Source organism: Mus caroli, chromosome 6 (genome assembly GCF_900094665.2).
Source record: "Mus caroli chromosome 6, CAROLI_EIJ_v1.1, whole genome shotgun sequence".
NCBI lineage: Eukaryota > Metazoa > Chordata > Mammalia > Rodentia > Muridae > Mus > Mus caroli.
Genome location: NC_034575.1, coordinates 87,931,043 through 87,954,124, shown reverse-complemented (window position 1 = coordinate 87,954,124; position 23,082 = coordinate 87,931,043). Strand labels below are relative to the sequence as shown.

Here is a 23,082-nt window from a genome sequence, read left to right as displayed (position 1 = left end):
CCCCCCTCTCTCTCCCCCCCCCAGTTTTGGTTATATAGAGATTTAATCAGTCAGCTTTATGTTACTGCCTTTCCTGGATGCACACACAGGCTTTCCCTCTGGAACTCTAAGCCAAAATAAACTCTTGCTTCTGTAAGCTGCTTACGGTCATGATATCTTATCACAGAAATGGAAAAGTAGCTAATATAGTGAGCTTTAAAAGCAAAAAAAGGAAAAGAAGAAGACATGAAGTTACCAGGTAAAAAGATTAGAGAAGTTCAGAGGAAGTTAGTAGGAAGAAAAGGGGCTGGGTGGTCTGATCAAAACACATTATATGCAAGAATGAAATTCTCAGAAAAAAAATATAATATATATATATGTGATCCTTTGTAATGGTTTGTCATGATGCTTTTAAATGTTATCCATGGTAGGCTAGGCATGGTGGCATACACATTTAATCCCACAATTTGGGAGGCAGAAGCTATCAGATCTCTGAGTCCAAGGCCAACTTAGTCTACAGAGCAAGTTCCAGGACAGCCAGGGCTACACAGAGAAATGCTACCTCAAAAAAAAAATTTTTTTTTTTTTGTTTTACTCATGAGCTGAAGACATGAATCAGCAATTCAGAGTGACACAGGTTCAATTCCCAGCACCCACATGGTAGCTCACAGCCATCTCTAACTCTAGATCCAGAGTATCAGACCCCTCTTCTGGCCTCTTCTGGCACTGTACAAAGAGTGCACAGACATATATGCAGACAAAACACTCATATACATAAAACAAATGATTTGTAAAAATTTACCCACATGGCAGCATGCATAAGTATGTCATTACTTTTAGACTTTTATTGCTGTTTGTTGAGACAGTCTCACTGTTGCTCTGGTTTGTCTAAAACTATGTAAACCAAATGGCCTCAGCACTCCCAGAGATCCAACTATCTCTAGCTCTGAGATGAAAGGCATGTGTCACGAGGCTGGAGGAATGGCCCAATGGTTAAAAGCACTGGCTGCTATTCCAGAGGACCCTAGTTCAATTCCCAGTACCAACATGATGGCTCGAAGCTATATATAAATCAGTCCCAGGGGATTTGATGCTCTCCTCTAGCCTTAAGAGCACCAGGCATGCATGTGGTACATAAACACAGATGCAGACAAAATGCCCATACACAAAATAAAGTTAAAAAGCATGGAACACCACACCAAGCCTTGCTTTTCATCTTATCATTTTGTCTGTGCATGTGTGTGTGTGTGACATGTATGTGAAGGTCAGAGGACAACTGTGTAAGGTTGACCCTCATCTACCTTTACATGGATTCAAAGGATTGAACTCAAGTTGCCAGCCTTACACATCAAGTACTTCACCTGTGAACTATCTTGCTCACCCTATGTTATGTGTGTGTGGCAGGGGGACATGTGCGGGAGGGTGTGTGTGTGTAAGTGGAGGCTACATGCCAGTTTTCAGTGACTCTCTTGATCATTCTCCATTTCACATTTTTTGTAGACAGGTTTTACACCAAAACTAGAGCTCACTGATTGGCTACACTGGCTGGCGAATGAACATTAGAGATCCTCCTGTCTTCGTCTCTCCCTGTCCCCATCACTCCCTCACACCACACTGGGGCTGTAGTCGTGCCAGACAGGAGTGATAGAGAGCAGAACTCAGTTCCTCATTACTTACACAGAAGGCATTTTATTGATTGAGTCACCTCCCCAGGGCTCAATGTCTACCTTTCTAAGAACTCTCAGACTTTACCAAAGCAGTGACCCTGCTTCACAGTCACCAGCAATGTTATGGGGATCCCAAGTTCTATATGCCCTTTTGGACAGTCTTGTCACCGTTATTGTTTTGATTCTGTTTTGATCTGGTGGATGTGAAGTTAGTGATTTGATTACAATCCCATGTCTCTAATGACATTAAACACGTCACACACTAATCAGGTATTCTTTAAACTTGGAAACATATCTACTCAGACCTAAAGGCCATTTTATTATTTAAAAAGTTATTTTAATTAAATGCATAGGTATTATATCTCTTCAAAATCTGTATAAAAAATGAGTGTCTTACTACACTGTACCTATAAGATGAAGAGGAAGCTGTTGGCTAAAGGACCTTGAGACTTATTTTTAAAGGAGGCTGCATTTAAGGAGAAAACAAACAAACAAACAAACAAACAAACATTTCTCAGTCACTGCCCTGCTTCCGTGCTTGCCTGGAATGGATGAGGTAGGCATATCTCTAGCAGCCATTTTGAACCATGAGGTTACCTTGGAAAAAGGAAGTGATGAGCTAGGGGGAGCCATTCAGGACAGTAGAATCTAGACTCCTGATGACACTGTGGAACCCTGTACCATCTTTTTACCTGTCTCCAAACTTCTCTCACATGGGAAGGTGGGCCCTTTGTTTCTTGTGTCTACAAGTCCCCTCTTCATTCAGAGCTCTACTCTTCCCATCAAATGTGATTTCTGAGTAGCCATTTTAGGTCAACCCAGCTCTCCTCCTTGTCCACCTAATTTGATTCTACGTTCACTTTTCCAGGATTGAGACACAAATCTTGCCCTTGAGAAACATGATGTCAAAAGTAATAATGAAATGAAACTGGCTTACAATAGGAGTCACACTACCAAAAACAATGTATAAAGGCCATGGATCTATATTAGTTATGTTTCTATTGCTGTGACAAGGTCATGACCATGGCGACTTATGGAGGGAGGGGCTTCTATCCGGGTTTATGGTTCAGGAAGATAAGCATCACTGTCACAGTGAGACATGGGCAGCAGGAAAAGATGACGGCAGGAACGCTGAGAGTTCACCTTCCAAACTTCAGGCAGCATGCAGAGAGCAAACTGAAAAGGGGACAAGTCTTTAAGCTCCCCAAACCTGTCTCAATGGCATTCCTGAAGCCTCCCCACAACTGTGCCATAAACTGGGGGCCAAGTACTCAAATGCCTGAGAATACAGAGGGACATCTATTGTTCAAAGCTACCACATCCTACTCCCTAGCCCCTAGTCTCATGGCCTTTACATAATGCAAAACAATCAGCCCAACTTCTAACGTCCCTGTAGTTTCTCAGTCCCATCACTTTTTAAAAGTCCAAAGTTTTACTGAGACACAAGGCAATCTCTTTTCTGTAACCTCCTATGAAATTAAAAAAANATATATATATGTCCAAAATACAATGGCATAGATGTTCATTACTGTTTCAAATAGGATGATTGGGGACAGTGAAAAAATACTGGATCAAAGCAAGTCCAAAACTCAGCAGGGCAAACTCCAAATCCTGTGGCTCCAATGTTTGATCAGAGTTTAGATGGTTACGTCTCTCCAGCTCCGGGCATGTCTCTCTCAGGCTGATTCCACTCCCTCTGGCAGATGTCTCACGGCCCTGATATTTCAAACACGCTGAGGTCTCTGATGCAACATAAGCTTCACTTCCTCTGCTTCACACAGAGGCCCCCATACGAGGCTTCCCTGCTATATGCCTGGATTCTGCAGCTCTCTGAGACCAGAGGAAGAGTCTACAACCTCTTAACTAGTGTATCCTTCATGCCTCTAAAGTGAGCACCACATGGACCCAGTCCAGTTCCCAGCTTTGGATGAACCCTGGCCCCCACTGAATCACACTTGCTGTACTTTTTGTTTATTGTTACTTTCTAGAAGCAGAAAATTCTCCATGCCTTTTCTTTTCACAAGTTGGAAGTTTAGCTAGATGAGTTCTCAGTTCTCTCCCTACTACTACTGCTACTGATCAGACCTTTCTTTTAATTTCCCTAACTCTTTCAGCACAAGACTTGTCTGCAACATTAAGCTTCCTGGGATTCTTTTTCTTCTCAACCTATATTTTATATTTCTTTCTGCCTCCCTTGCTCTTCTTCACTGCCTATGATTACTATCAACTATGCAACAGAGTCAGTAGCAGGCTGTCTTAAAATCTACTCTGCCTCCGAAGAAATTAGTCCATTGCCTGTAAACTCAGTCTCACGAAGGCTCTTAGAAAGGCAGCCACATTTTTGCCCAAATATCATACTAATGCTCTCCAGTACACTTGCTAATATGGTTCCCCTCTGAAACCTCGTATGTTGGGCCTCCACGATCCATGCAGCTCTCAGCACTACTGTCTTCCAAGCTCCAACTAGGATGGCCCGTTAAACTCTGCTTAAAGTGTGCAGCTGCTTTTTNAAGATTTATTTATTTATTTATTTATTTATTTATTTATTTATTTATTTATTATATGTAAATACACTGTAGCTGTCTTCAAACACACCAGAAGAGGGCATCAGATCTCATTATGGGTGGTTGTGAGCCACCATGTGGTTGCTGGGATTTGAACTTCGGACCTTTGGAAGAGCAGTCGGGTGCTCTTACCCACTGTGCCATCTCACCAGCCCCTCAGCTGCTTTTTTAGTCTAAAACTTTACAATTTTCCACATTCCTCAAAACAAACAAACAAACCAGCATGGTCAGGTCTGTTACTGCAATATCCAACTCCTGGTATTTGTTACTTTTCTATTGCTGTGATAAAATTCCATGGCCAAGGTAATGTATGGAGGAAAGGATTTATTTGGGTGTAAGGCTCTAGAGAGAGACACACGATCATCTCAGTAGGGAAGCATGCCAGCAGGCAGGCATGGCAACAGGAGTGGCTTCCAGCCTGAATTTCAGTTTTCAAGCTGCAAGTAAAGAGAAAATTCAAAATGGTGCAAGTCTTTAAGCTCTCAAAACCTACCTCAGTGACATACCTCTCTAGCAAGTGCATACATAAGCATGCATGTGCATGTGTACAAACATACAAAAGCACACAGATACACACAGTGTACAAACTGGGGGCCAAGTATTTCAATTCCAGAGAATACAGAGGAACATCTATCATTCAAACCACCAATAACACCAAAGAAAAACATCAACAGGAGGCAGACCAGAGGGTGTTCCTGAAGCTAAGAAGTTACCAAGCAGATAGGAGGGGAAAAAACAGATGATGGAATAACAAAGCCCTCTAGGAATAGTGTGGCACGGTGGGCACAGAGAGCCTGGGGAAGCCACAGATGAAACAGGATCATGCCTGCTTAACCAATGCTTGTAGTTACTATATATGCAAACGTTTCATTCAGCACCGACATGGGCACATGATGACAGATGGCGTCCTCAGCACTGGACCCTTCGGGTCATAAGTGGAAATGTCCCANCATTTGGTGACATCACAGTTGTCACAGCCATGGCAGCATAGTGCAGCATATTGCTCCTATTTTTGTGATACTGGTATGGACACACCCACCACAAAACACGTATGAGAAGAGGTACATTTTGGCTGAGGTTTAAAAGGAGGACACATATCCTTCCCTGTAGTGGTACTGAGCCACGAACAAAGTTGGGTAAAAGTGCCGAGGACTCAAAAACAAAAGGAAAGCAGGCTTCCCCGGTCATCTGGCCATGCTTCCCTAGTTTCTGGTTCCTTCTGGCTTGGGTCAGAAATACTCCTCTAAGGGTTTAATGTGTAGAAGTGGTTTGTGTGACTGCCCTGTGAGTAAGCATGGCTTCTGATAATGGAAGAGATGTCCTCATCCCTGCTGTCCCCTGAGCTGCTTGGCATATAAGGTAGTATTATCTAAAGAGATGCTAGAGAGTTCTCCAGCAGGCAGGAAAACAGGCCACACAGAGAAGTGCATCTTAGCACACATGATGAGGGCCAGTATGCATCCTGCTCCACCCTGTCATGCCAAGGCTCAACAGGAAACCCTGGCAATACAGTCTTGGGGTACCAACCCTTCTAAATACCTGACCCCTCTACAGGGACAGTCATTGCAGTGTTAACAGGCCCACTGAGATGAATTTCCTGAAAGGATCGATTAAGAATGAATGCCTTTCCATGTCAGTGAGTGATGCTACTTCTCAAAGTGATACTCAAGGGGACATTTCAAAGACAGAGGGAAGGTGGCAGTGTGAGAAAACAATTTAAATTGATCTAAAAGGTGCCCTGGCTGGTCCTTTCCTACCATGTCTGAATGCTGACCAGTGCTTCTGTTTCTGTTATTTTGATGAACTACTAGGCAATAACTAAAAGTAATTGAGCAGCTCTGTTTTAGAAACTTTAAATGAAAGCAAACCAGCTACATGTAATGTAAATGGTACATTACACACTGCACTGACCAGCGCTCCCTGGAAATTTAAACTAGCATCCAAGAAGCCAAATGTTCTGCACGACTCTCAGAGTACCTGTAACCTAGGAGACCAGGTGGAGAGCAGAGCCAGGTCTTTTCTTTTTGCTTTTTTTTTTTTTTTTCAATTTTTTTATTAGATATTTTCTTCATTTACATTTCAAATGCTATCCCGAAAGTTCCCTATACTCTCCCCCAACCCTGCTCCCCTACCCACCCATTCCCACTTCTTGGCCCTGGTGTTCCCTTGTACTGAGGCATATAAAGTTTGCAAGACCTAGGGGCCTCTCTTCCCAATGATGGCCCACTAGGACATCTTCTGCTACATATGCAGCTAGAGACACAAGCTCTGGGGTACTGGTTAGTTCATATTGATGTTCCACCTATAGGGTTGCAGATCCCCCCAGCTCCTTGGGTACTTTCTCTAGCTCCTCCATTGGGGGCCCTGTTCCAGCTCTGAGAAACTTAATGCTGATAGTGTACAAGACACAGAAGAGGACAAAGCATGGCCTGGGAAAATGCTTAAAACAACAAAAGGTGAGCTTTGGGAGCTGGGGAAACATGGCAGTTAGAAATGGATTTAAATGAAAAAGAAGGGAGGGAGGGAGGGAGGGAGGGAGAAAATAAGAAGAAAGGGGGATGGGAGGAGGAAGAAAAGAAAGAAGGAAGGGAAGGGAAAAAGAGAGGGGGTGTTTAAACTCAGAGTGGAAAGGAAATGAGCCTCTGACTGTTATGTGTGGACACCCATTTTCTGTACACACGTGTGCTGCCTGGATATCAGGAACCACTGCAGGGCACCAAGGCTCTGCTAGAGGTCAGGGTTTAGTTTATTTTTTATTTTATTTTTGAGAGCACATATCACCGTATAGCCCTGGCTGAACTGGAACTCACTCTGTAGACCTCAGAGATCTGCTGGGATTAAAGGCATGCACTGTCAACCTGAGCAATGGGCACGGGTTCAGATGAAAACATGGCTTCACCTGAACAGCTCGACTTTCCAGTTTCCTAAACATTACCATCAACCCCAGGGCCACACTGAGCCCTCACCAGTACACGTGAATCACTCACTCTTCAAACACGAAGGCACATACCAATAGCCTCCATAAGTCACACGAGTCCTCAAGCCACATGAGTCTCTTCTCACCATTTTCAAGCCAACAAATTATTTTTAGTTATTATCACTCACCTTGGCTATGTAGCATTTTATGTGAACAGTCTGGCATATAACTGACTCAGCTTGTCTTACTGGTTCAAAAGGAAACTTGAGCCACATATGGTGTGGCTATCCTGTTGTGTTAACTGTAAAGACCAGTACCCACCCCTGTTCCGGATTCTAAATTCCACTGCCTCATCTGTATGTCACAACCAGACCAGCTGAAGAGCAACCCAGGGGAATTAGCCACGCCTCTGGCAAATGCATAGCTAAGTGCAGCAGGCACCTCATGTATATGGATTCAAATGCTCTCCTTTGGGCATTCTGCAGGCCAGCAGAATGATTCAGTACACCAATTCAAAGGAACTGCGCCCAAACACACAAAGCCCAGAGGAGAGGTTACAGTGAAAACAAGGAACTCAAAGCAGTCTTCTCAATGGCTTGCTCTGCTCTCCAGACATGCAGAGAAGACACGAGAACATTCTCCTGTAGGCTTAACCACTTCCAATTCAGACACGGTCATAAGTCTTGGATGTGCACCTGGGAGAAACCGGCTTGCCAATCTTTGGTCATTAATGGGAAGATAATGTACAGGGACCACAAAGCCAGCAAATGGTTATTTGGAGCAGTCCTGCACACAAGTTAGCACAACAAAAGGATTCAACTTCAATTTCCCTAATGTAAATTTAACACTTGGTGGGAAAGGGGGCAGGCAGCTGAGCGAAGTGCTTGAGAGACCTAGCAACCTAAGCTTGAACCTGGAGCTAACCCATGTAAAGGTGGAACAGGAAAACCAACCCTACCAGTTGTCCTCTGACCCCATACAGAGATACACACAGTAACAAAATTTTGAGCTTAAAAGTTGAAACTGGAGCTGTAGCTCAATGACAGCACACGACAAACATGTGCAAGGCAAACCTGACACCTCAAACCACACACCACCAAAAATTTTTAAATTTAAAACTTCACTCAACTATCAGAAGATTTATATGTTTGAGACAACCTGGATATGAATTTAGTACTTTTCAACTGCTTTATGACACCTAAATACAGATAAAAGTGTATCTGTACTGAGTGTGCAAACTCGGCTACACTGCAGGCTACAGTGCACTCTGGAATTTAGTATGAAAACAAAGCAGACTGATCTCTGAGTTTGTTGCCAGCCTGGTTTACATAGCAAGTTTCAATACAGCCAGGGATTTTATATATATACAGAGCCCCTGACTCACTCACTCTCTCTCTCTCTCTCTCTCTCTCTCTCTCTCTCTCTATATATATATATATATATATATATATACTTTTTAAAAAAAGAAACAAAGTACCTCTTGATGTTTTCTGTATCCTGAATGTATATTAAGATGTTCTGAATATATTAAGTTCAATAAAAAAATTAAATTCTTTTCTTTTTTTCCTTTTTTCTTTTTTTTTTTTTTTTTCAAGACAGGGTTCCTCCATGTAGCCCTGGCTGTCCTGGAACTCACAAATTTGCCTGCCCCTGCCTCCCAAGTGCTGGGATTAAAGGTGTGTGCCACCATAATTTCATTTTTAAGATATGGTTCTAACAAAGTTAAAAATGGCCTGGAAATGTAGTTCAGTTGGTAGAATGTTTACCTAATGTGCAAAAATAACCCTGGGTTAAAAACCCAGCAAGGCATAAACCCGGTGGGGTGGCCACACCTGTAATCCTAACACTCTAGGGACAGAGCGGTACACACAAGAGGATCAGAAAGTCGATACTGACACTTGAGCCTCCTGTGGCTCTCCATCCATCCACACTGTGCTCAGGTGCTGAGAACAAGTGACTGCTGAGCGCACATCCCTCGAGGATTAGGAACACCAGAAAAGGGAACAGAGTGCCAAGCTGGAAGGCAGAGGACTGAGAAATGCCATCTTCAGTGCAGAGCATAGCCATTGCACAGACACAGCACACCCAGTCTTGACAGTAGCTACAACTGCCTGCACAGGGCCTACAAAAGTGACTATCAGGAGCAATCACTGATTGGGGAGGGGATCAAGGGGCCCTATCTCTCCTTGCTGAACAATTGGTTGGGATGGATTCTGATGGTAAGGCAGTCATTGCCTAGGTCCCAAAAGACAGATCACAGATAGTCTCAGATAAAATCAGTGGATCACAACACAACAAAATGAAAAGATGGGAAAAAAGGACTTGTGTGGAAGAGGGGAAGTTGACAGGGTGGAAGGAGATCTGAGGAGGGCAGAAAGTGAGGGGAAACAATACACTATGCACATACATATACAAAAATTGTCAAAGAATAAACTAAAAAATGTTCAATCTCTGCTACATACGAAGTTTGAGCTACAAGAAACTGTCTCCCCCCAAAAGGAAAGAAACAAAATGAAAGTGAAACATTGATTGCATCCTTAGGAAGCCAATAGTCTTTGGTGCGTGGCTCTGAACTCTGAGGACTCTGCTGCCATCTGCTGGACACCCTGGCACAAAGCTGGTCCATGAAAAGTAAGTTTCTGAAGCTGACTTCAAGCTAAATCTGAGGGACTGTATACAGACCTTTTAACTGGTGTCGTAAAGAGGTGACTAGAAAGAAACTTAAGTCTTCAAAACCTTGGAGGAAAATGACCTACAGGTACTAGATGAGGTGAAGAGTAACTGCGCTTGACTACTGCTGCTGCTCACCAAAGGGCTGTGGTGGCCAGGTCTTCCCATGCCTTCTGGCTCCATTCAAATAGGCCCATTGCTGCCTGGCTGTCACTCCTGCCTTCTCTTATCCCACCACATTCTCTTCTTGATACTCTGCCTCATAAAAGCACTTTATCTCCAGCGATCAAACTGTTTTCCTTTTATTCTGCCTGCAGCTTGTATGTAGTCCAGGCTGGCCTTGAGCCCACTGAGATTCTCCAGCCTCTGCTCCCAAGGTGTGCACCATGTTTGGCTCTTTTCTGCTTTTGCTTACAGTTGTGACATGTCTAGTAATTCTATTTCCTTCTTTCTCCTCTAAACTATTTCCTTATTTTAGCTGAATTTATAGTTTCGGCCCTTATCTTTAGTCCTCCAACTTTTTTCTGGCTATTCTGGGTCCCTAGTATTTCCATATGAATTTTAGGATACATGTGTCATTTCTGGAAAAAAAATAAGGGTAGCTGAGTTTTGATGTATTTAAAGGAGGTATTTGCCTGATGAGACTAACAGGACTGCATTATGTCTAGCTTCTGCTTTTGTTGTGGAGTTCAGAGGTAATTTTGGGATTTGTCCAAACTTTGTTAATACTGGGGCAAAAAGACTGGCAGCAGAAGATACTAGGAAAAGCTTAAATCTGGAAATTAGACATAAGTCTTGTTCCAATACAAATGCCACATGACTTNGAGGAAGAACGGGGCATTTCCACTCATGTGAGCAGAGACAAAGCATCAAGGAAACCCCAAAGAGGTGGGTTTTCCTTTGCTACGCTGTCCCAGAGGCTTGGTGGTCAACTCCTGCCTGCCTGACTGCAGCTGCATAGGTGAATGCTCCCAACACCCCTACTGAGTGACGTCCTTTAGATTCCTGTGCACCAAACGTCCCTGCTAAATAAGAATATAGGCAGGGACCTACCTGCTCAGCACCATGGGGTCCAAGTCTGACCTACTCAGAGAGTCAAGAAGACTAAAGTAATGGAGAGCACCAGAAGGCACAGAAGCAGGAAACAAGTCAAAGCTCTAACTGGCAAAACTAAGGAACACTGGTTTCTAAACAGCTCAGCAGCCTTTGCAAATGCCCAAATAATTCAGCCCAACTCCAGATATCTGCAGAGGACAGACATAGGCAACTGAGTAACAGGGAACAGATCATCTACCAACTTCTACCTCTGAACTGTAGGTGCTCTTCCCCGACCTTAGAGCTTCAGATGTGACTACCTAGTGTCCCAGCAGCTTCCTTTTCCCACACAGCCCTCTATAATAGGCCCTCATTTGCCTGTTGGACAAATCCTCCTGATGTTGCTCCATCACCTGTCTGGGAAGCTGAATCTGTGGAGTAGACACCTGCATGCTAACACTTCTGAAAAGAAAATAATGGAGCCCTAAAAGCGAAGTCATGAGAGGGTGTGTTTGTAAAGAAGGGTTAAAGCCCCTCAGAGGGGTATGGAGAGATGAATCCGTAGTTAAGAGCACTGGCTACTCTTGTTGTGGAGGACCAAAGTCCCGTTCCCAGCACCCACATAGTAGCTTGCAATTATACATAACTCCCGTCCCAGGGTATCCTACACCCTCTTCTGACCTCCTTGGGCACCAGGCACACATGGTACACATATATACAAGAAGGCACGATGTTCACATACATAAAGTAATCTAAAACAGAAACAAGTTTCTCAGATTTCTCAGATTAGCATTTATAGTTCACACACCTCAAAATGTGTGAACCCCAAAAGAGTCACAGCTGGGTCAGCATGGAGAGGAGGAGATAGTCCCCCTATACCAAGTGGTAAGAAAATGAACAACCAAAGTCAATGAGCTCTCACTCCACCCTGTCAACTAATGTGGCCTCAAGCCTGTGCTCCCTGGGAAAGCACAGGAAGAAAGAAGTAAAACTCAGTCCTGCCTGACTTCTGACACAAATGCAACCAGCATGTTTTACATGGTCATGTGACTTGTTTATAATAAGATATCATATCATCTAGTGTTTGGAAAGTGACTGTGGGTGCTTGTGGTGAGCTTTCAGGGGCAGGAGTGGATGTGTGTGAAGAGCTGGGTTCCTGGCTCTGGCCAGAGGAATGTCCCAAGTCACTTGGTGCTGATCCTGGTCTGTTCCATGGCTGGCTACTCATAGGAGCAGTTCTCTTTTGACCCACAAAGTAATTTGAAGGTGGGGCAAACTCAGGATCTCGCTCAGCTCGGAGTTCTGACTGCTTCTTCGACCAGAATCCAAAGGAAAAGTCTATGAAAATAGAAAGGGTATTATTAAAAACAATTATGAATCAGTCAAATTTATTGAATACTTTTCAGTTCTTATATGCATTTTAAAAGCCACCACAGATTATCTAAGAACAAGGATAGCAACACAAAACCCAGCTAAGAAATGGAGTAGCCTACGACAAGGAAAGATTAGATGATGGCTCTATGGAGAGGCTGACAGGCTCTGGACCACACTGCCAAAAGGGCACTACAACTACAGAGAAATGAAACAGTCAAGTTTCTGCTGGCACTGGCATGATTAGGTGTTTCACATCAAAGCAGTCTCTCATTTGTTGTGTTCTGGAAAACACAGAAGGGGCTCATCCAATATGAGCAGTGGTTCTATACATTTCTCACCAACTCCAACAGCAGGAGCTAACATTCCACTGAAGTAGTTTTGAAAGAGGCATAACACACAGTCTACTGCGGCAAAGACTGTGGTGGGCACTTTGGTGAAAATTTAGAAATGTGCCTGTACAATGAAAGCTCAGGTAAACTTTCAACCGAATATAGAGGATGGCTAAAGACAGAATTCCTCAGACACCGGCCTCTCTCATACCTTAAAAGCAGTTCCTGGAGGGTAACATTCTAAGCTGAAACCCAAACCTAAAAGTATGGATCTAAACTTCCCATGCACTTTTTAGAAAATTATTCTGTGGACAAAATACCTTTGTAGATGCTGGTCTTTTGATCATGTTTTGCCATTCCCTGTTTATAAATAACTACTGTTCAATATGGAGAAGAAACAGGTTCAGAGACTTGGAGACTTAAGCCTCAGGAGCCCTGAGAGTGACTGTGGGGCTGAAGGTGGAGCCCAGCAGTAGAACTCTTGCCTAGTGTGTTTAAGGCCCTAGAATCCATCTCTGCACCATAATAAAAATGAAATCTCACCAGAATCACACTTTTACTTAAAACCAAAACCCCCTTCTCAAGGGCCCCTCAAGAAGCTGACAGCTAAAAGCCTACCTTTCCCTCGGTCCCACTCTCGGATGTGTGGCACCCCAGGCTTGGTGTCCCTCCTCTCCTGGATGATGACCTCCACCTTGCTGTTCTGGGCCACAGGAGCTGGGGCAGGTACAGGCTTTGGCTCTGAGGGCTCAGGAACAACTCCATCTGCTTCTGTAAGGAAACAAGACCTTGTCACCATGGTGTAAAAACTTAACATCCTAATTTTGAAGTAAAACTAATCACTAGTGCTAACGGGAACAGCAAACGAGCCTCACTTAGACAGCAGTGAAGCAGTTTGCTAACAGTTCTTTCTCTATGTCTGTGAGTAGGTGTGAATGCCAGAGCACACGTAGAGCTCAGAGAACAGCTCGGTGCAGTTGATTACCCTATATGTGGGTTTCTAGGGTCAGATTCAGAAAGCCAGGCTTGCACTCTTGAGCTATCTTGACAACACTTCAGCAATTTCTATACAACAGATCGCCTAAGTCCTTAAACAATTCTAACAATTTTATTGCTATTTTATCAACAAGAAAACATTGAGCTGATCAATGGTAAACATGTATAAAGTATCTAGAAGACTCAACATTCAAGTTGAAGTTGAACAGATGTCAATCCCTGTGTTCCCTAGGAACAACTGAAGAACCCTAAATCCTCAAATTATCCAACTAAAATAGCAAGAGGAACAAGCAAGCAGCATGCTGGAGAGGTGAAATCACCTGTTCCATTTTGGCCCTAGTTTTAAAATCTTAATGAAAGTTGATTTTCAAGAAGTGTGGGAAAATTTCACTTCACATCTTCTAGGACAAATGTTCAAGAGGCAGAACAAAACCAGACACCATGCAGAACTCAACAAGAAACAGCCTTTATCTGAAACTAAACACGGAATTTTCAATTCCTAAGCTTTTCTGGTGTCTTGTCAGTGTTACATGAGGCCTTGCTCANAGGATAGAAAAGGAAGAGAAGATTCTAGNCAGTCCTAAACTGGAGCTCTTGTTGGTAGAATGTTCCCAAGTTTCAATCTCATCTCCCAGGAGAAGCCACTTTTCAGCTTCCTCTGCCGCTAANCTCTAGCCAGTGCGATNCAAACACTGGGCCACAACGTCCCACTCACATCCTGAAAAGGAAAGCTGGATCCTCTTCCTCTCTCCCTGCTTCCCTGACCTGGTCCTGGACTGGATCAGGAACAGGTGCCAGGGAGCAAACTTGGAGCAACATAGAGGAAAGCGACACTAGAGAGCAGCAGAAACAGCAAGATGAGAGGAAACCTGGGACCGGATGACCTAGATACTCTTGCACTTTTCAATGTTAAAACAGACAGGCAGGCTTGTATATTGGAACCATTTAGGGAAGGGCTAAAGTTAGCAATTTGGCTTCTACTCNATAACGCAGACTAAGCCTGTCTGATCACAGCATCTCACAGCTGTCTCCCGGGAAAGTGAGTTCCATCTTGTTTCTACAGCACAGCTCTTCAGTTTGAATTTCTGTCTCCAGCTGCTTTTTACCTTAATACCCAAGTTGGTAAGAACATTTTACAAAGAAAAGTACATTACAACAAAAAACTAACTATAAGCAAAAAAGCTGAAGTCGGACCTAGAGAGATGTCTCAGCAATTAAGAGCATTGGTTGCACTTCCAGAGGACCCAAGGATTGATTTCCAGCACCCTCATAGTGGTTAGCAACTTTCTGTGACTTGAGTTCCTAGGGATCTGATGTCTTCTTCTAGCCTCTGCAGGCATGGGACACCAACATAGAACATGCACACAGGCAAAACACACACACACAATTAGATAGAATTTTAAACATTAAAAAAGCTGAAGTTGCTGGGCGGTGGTGGCGCACGCCTTTAATCCCAGCACTTGGGAGGCAGAGGCAGGCGGATTTCTGAGTTTGAGGTCAGCCTGGTCTACAGAGTGAGTTCCAGGACATCCAGGGCTACACAGAGAAACCCTGTCTCGAAAAACCAAACAAAAACCAANCAAACAAAAAAAACCCCAACAACAACAACAACAAAAAGCTGAAGTTGAAAAGACTAGAAAAAAATGATTTTAAATGTTTTTTTACCATAGAAATGATAAATGCATGAGGCAGACATCTACCTTGATTTAGATCACCTAATATACACAGTTACCAAAACATCACATGGCACTCCCCCAAATATGTAGTTTCTATGTTTTTATGTATATATTGTTAAACTTTAAAATTTGGGCTGGAGAAATGGCTCAGCAGTTAAGAGTACTGACTGCTCTTCCAGAGGTCCTGAGTTCAAATCCCAGCAATCACATGGTGGCTCACAACCATCTGTAATAAGATCTGACTCCCTCTTCTGGGGTGTCTGGAGATAACTACAGTGTACTTACATATAATAAATAAATAAATCTTTAAAAAAAATTAAAAATCTATGTCCTATCTATACAGAGCTAAACTTTTCTTTTAAATAGTTTACTCAACTGTCCTTATAAAAAGCAACTCAATGTATTATTTGTTAATATCCTTGTCTATTGTCTAAAAACATGAGATTGTCATTCTGAAACATTCCAGCTATAAAAATTGCTCCTGGACCATGAGATGGCTCAGTGGGTAAGAGTGCCTTCTGAGCAAACCTGATGACCTGAATCTGAACCAGGGATATCACAGAGAAAGCAAAAAGCACACTACTGAAAACTGTCCTCTAACTTCCACACCCGTGCTATGGCACATGCACACCTACACTCACTCACACATCACATACAACAATAAATAGACAGAAGTATCTAAGAGTAAAGCTAAGTCGCTGATTGCAACCCTATGAGTGAGACCCTGTAGACATAACCCTCCCTTTGAAGTCAGAAATCTGAGCCGTGCTGTACCTCTGCCTTCTTCTTCAGTTCCATCCTCTTTTGATTTTTTCATCTTCTTTTGTCGAAGCTTTGCCAGTCTTGCTTCTAACATAGCTTTTCTCTTTTCCTTTATGTTTTCTCGTTTTATTCTCTGATCTGTTGTCTGGTTAGAATAAAAAGTTAGAAAATTATTCACCTGAAGTCAAATTCATAACATTTGTTTAAAAAGATGAAATAATTCACTTTTTAAAAAAAGTGCTAATTAAGACAGGCAATGGTGGTACACGCCTTTAATCCCAGCACTGGGGAGGCAGAGTCAGATGGATCTCTGTGAGTTTGTGGCCAGCCTGGTCTACAGAGCGAGTTTCAGGACAGTCAGGGAAATACAAAGAAATCCTGTCTTGAAAAACCAAAAACAGGGAGAAAAAAGTGCTAATTCATTTTCATATCACCTCTAAGCAGCTCTCCCAAAGACTCTGAAAATGGTGCCCTATAAAGCAGACCGTCACAGCCTCTGATGCTTAGGAAGCTAAATGAGAACTCACAGAGCACAGTAGAAGCCTCCACATAGAAGCAAGCTATTCAGTTCTCTTTTACTCCTAGGTCTCTTAGAACCTCCCAGTTCCTAACCTAGGTCATCAAAATTACCATGTTTGAAACTAGATTTAAAACAGCAAGGCTGGAGGCTAGAAAGATTAAGAACACTTGCTGCTCTTGCTGAGGACCCAGATTCAGTTTGCTAGCATCCACATAGTGGCTTAAAACCATTCATAATTCCAGTTCCAAGGAATTCAATGTCCTCTCTGGTCTCTGCAGGAACTACACGTGCATATGGTACACATACAAAGATGCAGGCAGAACTTGCACAAACCTAGTACTAATGGTAATAATAAAAGGTCTAGTAATGGTTCAGTGGGTAAAGATGCTTGCGGCAATGATGTAAGCCTGACATCAACACAAAGGTGGAAGGAGAGATCAACTCCATAAAGTTGTCCTCTGACCACTACACATGCCATGACACATATGCCCACACATACACATTATACACACATATACTACTAATAAAAACAAAATGTAGCAAAGCACAGACTACTTCTAAAACATTTATAATTTTGAGTTTGGAAATCCACAATAATTTGGTAGCTACCTTTAAGAAACCAATAATGACATTCTGAATATCAATTTTCATTTTATTTACTACATGTTTTATTCTTCTCTCAGACAATACATCCCAACTGCAATGTCCCCTCCTTCTGCTCCTTCCAGCCCTGTCCCCCACCTCCCCTCTCCTGTAGATTCACTCCTCCTCCATTCCCTTCAGAAAAGGACAGGCCTCCCAGGGATATGAACCAAACATGGCATAATAAGTTATAGTAAGACCAGGCACAAACCCTTAGGGCTGGATGAAGGCAACCCAGGGAGAGGAATAGGGTCCCAAAAGCAGGAGAATGAGAGATACGCCAATCCCACCAAGCTAACAACCATTGTATGTATGTATGTATGTATGTATGTATGTATGTATGTATGTATGTATGTATACATGTAAGCAGAGGACAAGGCACAGCCCCAAGAAGGCTCAGTAATTGCCACTTCAGTCTCTGTGAGCCTCGATGAGCCCTGCTTAGGTTGATTCTGTGGGCTGTGTTCTCCTGGTGTCCTTGACCCCTTTTCTGTGGGGGTCTCCAAGCTCCAATTTGGACTCTCTCTCCACCCAAGGCTTAGCTATGAGTCTCTGGATTTACTACATTTTTAAAAGCATGGCCTATCAATTAAAAAAATTATTCAAATCCATAACAATAACTTAAACTTTAACTTGTACCTGTTCACGAAGCATCTCTAAAGTTTTCATTTGCTTGTTTCTTAACTCTTTGTCTCGGGCAAAGGCAAAATACCCAACACCAAGTTGTCGGGCCTCTGAAACAACCAAAAGTATCAAAAGATTAGATTTCTATAATTAGCAAATCACTTGTACAACAAGTTCCCAGACAAACCAAAACAGACACACATTGATATTTGCACAAATATACATTAAAACCACAAAAGTTAAACTGTTTTACTATTTACTAAGTGACAGACACACTCAGGCTCCTCAGCCTGGCAGTCTTCTCTCCTCTCTGGGAACAAATTCTTGGGCTAACAAACCTTCTGTTAGGAAGAGGTCCCCAAGTCTCTTAGGCTGTGGACAAAAATGATGCTTTCACCCTCTGCTGTACAGTCTGACCACATCAGAGTCCTGCTCTGACAGCACATGGCTTTCAGCCTGCCACTGTCTAGCATTTTTAAAAAAGATTTTAAAAGCTGCAGACAAACAAGCAACCCCAACAGTACCATTTTCCCGGATGTCTTCATAATGGATGGGCCCCATTGGCTTTTTCAAGGCCTCCCTTTCTTCTTCCTCCCATTGCTGACGCTGAAGTTCTTTCCTCATGTCTTCAGATAACAAAGTTTTTTCATTAGCAGGACTAACAAAACTGGTAGAGGAATAGGAAAGCCATGAGACAGCAACACTTACAGAGGTTTCTGACTAAGAAGTCTATACAACTGTTTTAATAGTTTTAAACATTCATTTATATACTGTGTGTATATATACACATGGGCATGTATGCAATGTATACACACATGCACATCTCCACAGCATGAATGGAGAAGTCAGGAGACTGCTTTCAACTTTTAGGAATCTATTTATTTTTTCCATCTACTATGTGGGTTCCCAGGACTAAACTCAGGTCATTAAGCTTAGCAGCAAGTCCTTTAAGCCAATGAGCCATCTTGCTGACCTTATTTTATCATTTTTAAATCAATTCCCAGACTTACACATGAGCATGATGGATCTTGCCTCAGTGTTCAAGAAAAGTGACTTTTCCTTTCTTCCCTTGTCTTGCTGACATATGGGAGGTGGCCTAGCCAGGAATGATGAACCACTAAACTTCTCTGAATGGCCTCTTGTCTGAAGACATGGTTGCGCTCTTACAGTGCCTCCAGTGTCCCAGCAGATGCCATGATTTGTGCAGTGGCCCCTATGTGCTTACTCCAGGCCTACGCACAGGATGCCTCAACCTTGAAGGGCTCACAAAGGTGGAGCTTCTCTAATACTTTTCATATAAGGCTGACTACAGGGAATTTTAATCACCAAGATACTTTCAAATGTTTATTTCTTTGGTCTCATTAGAAATATTGTCATGAGGCCTTTGTTTCAAAATACAAAGGCCTATGACTAAGAAGTGAATAAAAGCAAGTGGACCTTCTCAAACCCTCTGTCCACAAAGGCTGATTTGTTAGCTAGGTTTGGGCTCATTCTGTATTTGCAACCTTCAGACACTCTTCCAACCCAACAGTCAACTTATATAACCCTTTCAGCAGTTACAATGCACGTGACCAGAACAGGGTGCCTGCCTGGGAAGCTGAGTCAGAAGCTCAGGGAATAATGTGACTAATTCTCCCCAATCCTCCCAACCCCCAAAACATGGGTTTCAGAAAACAAACAAACAAACAAACAAACAAACAAACAAACATAAAACCAATAAGTCAAGTATTATGCATTCAGGTTGTTCCCTGAGCATAGAAGATTATGAAGTGTCTGAATATGCTAACTGTACAGGCTTCAGTGTCTATTCTTACTATTAATGGTCTTTAGCAACATACAGTCATGTAGCAGCCTCTCCCAGAAGACAATCCCTGTGGCTGTGTTCCACACAAAGGCCACATGTTAAACTTACAGTCTCCCCTGAAGATTTTTATCCATCTCCAACAGACTTGGTAAATCCTTTCTCATGCAGCGCCGGGATCGGCCCAAAGAGTCCACGTAATCCACCCTGTAAGTTAGACATTGGGAAGACAGTTTGTACCATGGGCAGATCCCTGTGTCAGAGGATTGGCAATGTCATTATAGACCATTACCAAGAACCTTGCAGCTAAGGGACCACGAGCACAGGGGGAAAAAAACCCAAATAAACAAACAAACCACCAGCAGCTGAGACTCACTAAGCTTGCTGTGCCCTCTACTAAATCTCAGTTTTAGGAACTGCAGGAAGGAGTTGATCATGTTTCTGATTTCAAAGACAAATTACCAATACAGAAATGGTGACATGGAAGAACTCTCTTAATTTGCATGTGCATTTTTGCCACTAGACTATGTACTCCAAATTTCATTCTCCCTCCCCAGTGTACTCAGGTTTCACTCTTTATTACTGCTCTGTTTCTAACTGACACATTCTCTCCAGCGAGCTTAAGAGTTTTTAATATAAGTCACAGTATCTTTTGGATCCACTTTGAGTAGGAGGAAGACAAACAATATACCCCTTTCTTCATCTTTCCCCCAAGACCAAGCATAAGGTTAAACAAAACGTTGAGACTTCCTAACAACCAAGTATGGGCAGGTTTTTATAGAAACCAGGTCCTTTACACTATGGTATAACATAATTTTCATATTTGTTATCACAAGCACTAAATCTCCCAGAGTCTGGAGCAGAGTTTAGGGCATACAGTTAAGGACTTAATAATATAGGACTTTATTAGTAAGCAAAGCAATTCAAGTTCTGATTCCACTGGCTGTGCTGTTGCCTGTAATTTCTTTCCTCTCAAGTGACACTGGTTTCCTTGTTAGCTTTAAAACCCAAATGCTTGGGAATCCACTCCTTTAGTCTTATAGATGATTGTCACAAGAAATCAAACCTACAACTAAACAAAACAGTGCCTTCATTTTCTTTTTTCTTGCTTTCTCTCCTTTTTTTTTACTGAATGGGAGAGAAAACCATCTAGCCAGATGGTCTGTGTAATTATTTACAGTATTTTTGCAGAAAGATTTTTCACCACCTGGGATCTAATTACCAAAAGGATTTACAAGTAGTCACAATTCTGAAGCTTAATTCAAAAACAAAAAAAAGTGTGGGAACTGCTTGAAGTGTGTCTTACTGTACCATATGGTGGCATGTGACACCTTCAATTGCCCTCCAAATTCCTCAAATCGCTGGCAAGCTGCTTGTAATCATAAAGGCATTAATACGAAAAGAATTAAAAGACATTAGACCATTCAAAGAGATGGGATTTCTGCCTTGAAAAGCAATCATAGCTATTCTGTTCTGGAGCAAGCCTCCAAAGCACACAATGCCAACAAAGGGAATCCAGGAGTCAGCAATGGCTCTAGCTCATCAGCAACTGCTTACTGAGCAGTCCCAGCCAGCACGAACCTGGAGAGACTGGGGGAATGAAGGAGGACTGTTCTCGGGAAACAGGAANGGTTCAAGCCAGAAGACACAAGTTAGGCAGATTACAAAAACAAGTAAAAGTTTACCTCAAATGTTTTGCTGGTAAAAAGGCTTAGAATGGGTCAACTATAAATAAAAGATAAGATGCCCACCCCCAACCTCCCCCCAAAATTAGTTCAGATGAGGAAGCAAGTACTTAAGACTAGAAAACTAGAAAGGCACAGAGAAGCCATGTTCTTCTCTGTGACCCATGTAGCATACAGTCACATGTCTACCCACAATAGTAACATTAGATGTAAGTTATTTAAAAGTAAGAAAACATGGACCCAGTGGACACCTTCAGCAATATAAAGAGGAAGGTTCTCCGACATCCTCAGAAGTAGGGATTTCTCTTTATGCATAAATACCTGTCCAAGGGGCTAATTTAAAGACTAAGAAACACTATAAACAGTTCTCTAAGAAATCCCCAACAACAAGAGTTTAAGAGAGGGCCAGCCCCAGCATGCAGTCAGGATGTCGGTGATGTCTAAGCAATGGCAAGCTCTGCTAAGTGACATGAAAGACACTGTGGTNGAATTTTCACTCTGATCTGCATAAGGTTGGGTTCCTCCATCTTTTATGTACATACAGGAAAACATCAATGAAGTTCTGCAAATTATCTGCTTATACTCCCAGAAGGAACACACTTGCTTCCAGGAGGGAATTTAAGGGAGATGCAGTGGAGTTTTGGTGTTACCAGAAAACAGTGTAGCTAGAATACAGCTTGCTCAAAGGGGACCCCTTCCCAGGACCTGGCATCTGCACCAGGGCACACGTAAGGCAGTAGCATGGCAGTAAGGGAGCAGGGCATTGATGATGGACTGCTGCCCAGGGATCCTTNGGCCTGGACCACACTAGGCACAACATATAGATGCTCAATTTTTATCTGCAGTCACTAATGTTACCTCTCCACTGGCCCACCCATTTCTATATAATCAATACACTAGCTCATCCCAATTTAAAGGGATGGTTCTTAGAAGACAGAAAACCCAGGCAGAATAAGAAAAGAAATTGCCATAATAACGATCAAACAAAACATTTCTCAAAAAGCCATGTGAGTCTGAGAGGATCACTTCGATCTGACCCCCATTACCCACCATTCCTCACTGGGGTCTTGAGGAGGAGGGATGTCTTTGTCAGAAAACTCTCCTTCATCATCATCATCATCATCTCTCTCTTCCTCCATTCGGGACTCTCTCGTGGCACCAAGCACCTCCATTTCTTTTCGCTTGTCTATGATCTTCTGTGTGAAATCCACAAGGTACATGTCCTCCACTTCCTCATCTAGGGCACAAAAATCAATTTACAGATTCTCGAAATTAAAAAAGAAAACCAGAGCTGGAACTGAGAAGGGCCCCATTGTCTGACTGTTCGCCAGTCAATGCCTGCACCTGGGACAATTTGCAGACACAGCCTCCAAGCACTTGACAGGAAGCTCTAAATAAGCCATCCATAACACCATTATACTCCAAAAAGCCGTGAGGCTCCTGCTGTGTTATCAACATGCTGTGTGAGCAGTAAGCCCATGTGAGACAACACACCTATTCAATTTTGAGCAACTCACAGCTGACAGCATACAAGAGACACACAACAGCACGTGTCCCAGTCAAGAGAGTGGACCTTTCTTGCTGTGGTGTAACAGGCCTTTCTAAGCATATGAGTTGCATCATTTAGCTTACACTGGTGGAAAGAAGTGCTTGAAAGGTTCTAACACAGGTAAACAACATGCTCTTAAGCTGGGGCATAGTGTGCACATCTCTAATCACAGCACTTAGGAGGCAGACGCAGGTAGATCTGTTTGAGGTCAGACTGAATTACATAGTGAGCTCCAGGCCTTCCAGGGCTACACAGTGAGAACCTCTCTCTCTCACTCTCACATGCGTGCCCA

General features: G+C 42.8%; 2 protein-coding genes across 7 annotated transcripts in view; both read right to left on the bottom strand.

Moving 5' to 3' along the window:
* Positions 1–8,417, bottom strand: part of C6H3orf20 (chromosome 6 C3orf20 homolog) — a 51,122-nt gene extending 42,705 nt beyond the window's left edge. For all 5 annotated transcript variants that reach the window (XM_021165293.2, XM_021165296.2, XM_021165295.2 and 2 more), the window contains exon 1: positions 7,316–8,417. The gene's annotated coding sequence lies outside the window, so the exon portion shown is untranslated. The remainder of the gene's footprint in view (positions 1–7,315) is intronic.
* A 3,187-nt stretch (positions 8,418–11,604) lies between these two features.
* The window catches only part of Ccdc174 (coiled-coil domain containing 174), a 21,040-nt gene continuing 9,562 nt past the window's right edge, over positions 11,605–23,082 (bottom strand). The window contains exons 5-11 of one of the 2 annotated variants that reach the window (XM_021165298.2): positions 22,292–22,478; positions 19,668–19,763; positions 18,280–18,422; positions 17,771–17,865; positions 15,982–16,114; positions 13,154–13,306; positions 11,605–12,170 (exon numbers count right to left, since the gene is read on the bottom strand). In XM_021165298.2, coding sequence (XP_021020957.1) covers positions 11,875–12,170; positions 13,154–13,306; positions 15,982–16,114; positions 17,771–17,865; positions 18,280–18,422; positions 19,668–19,763; positions 22,292–22,478 — 1,103 coding nt within the window. In that variant the 3' untranslated portion in view covers positions 11,605–11,874. The remainder of the gene's footprint in view (positions 12,171–13,153; positions 13,307–15,981; positions 16,115–17,770; positions 17,866–18,279; positions 18,423–19,667; positions 19,764–22,291; positions 22,479–23,082) is intronic. The other variant, XM_021165299.2, reaches the window with a different exon arrangement.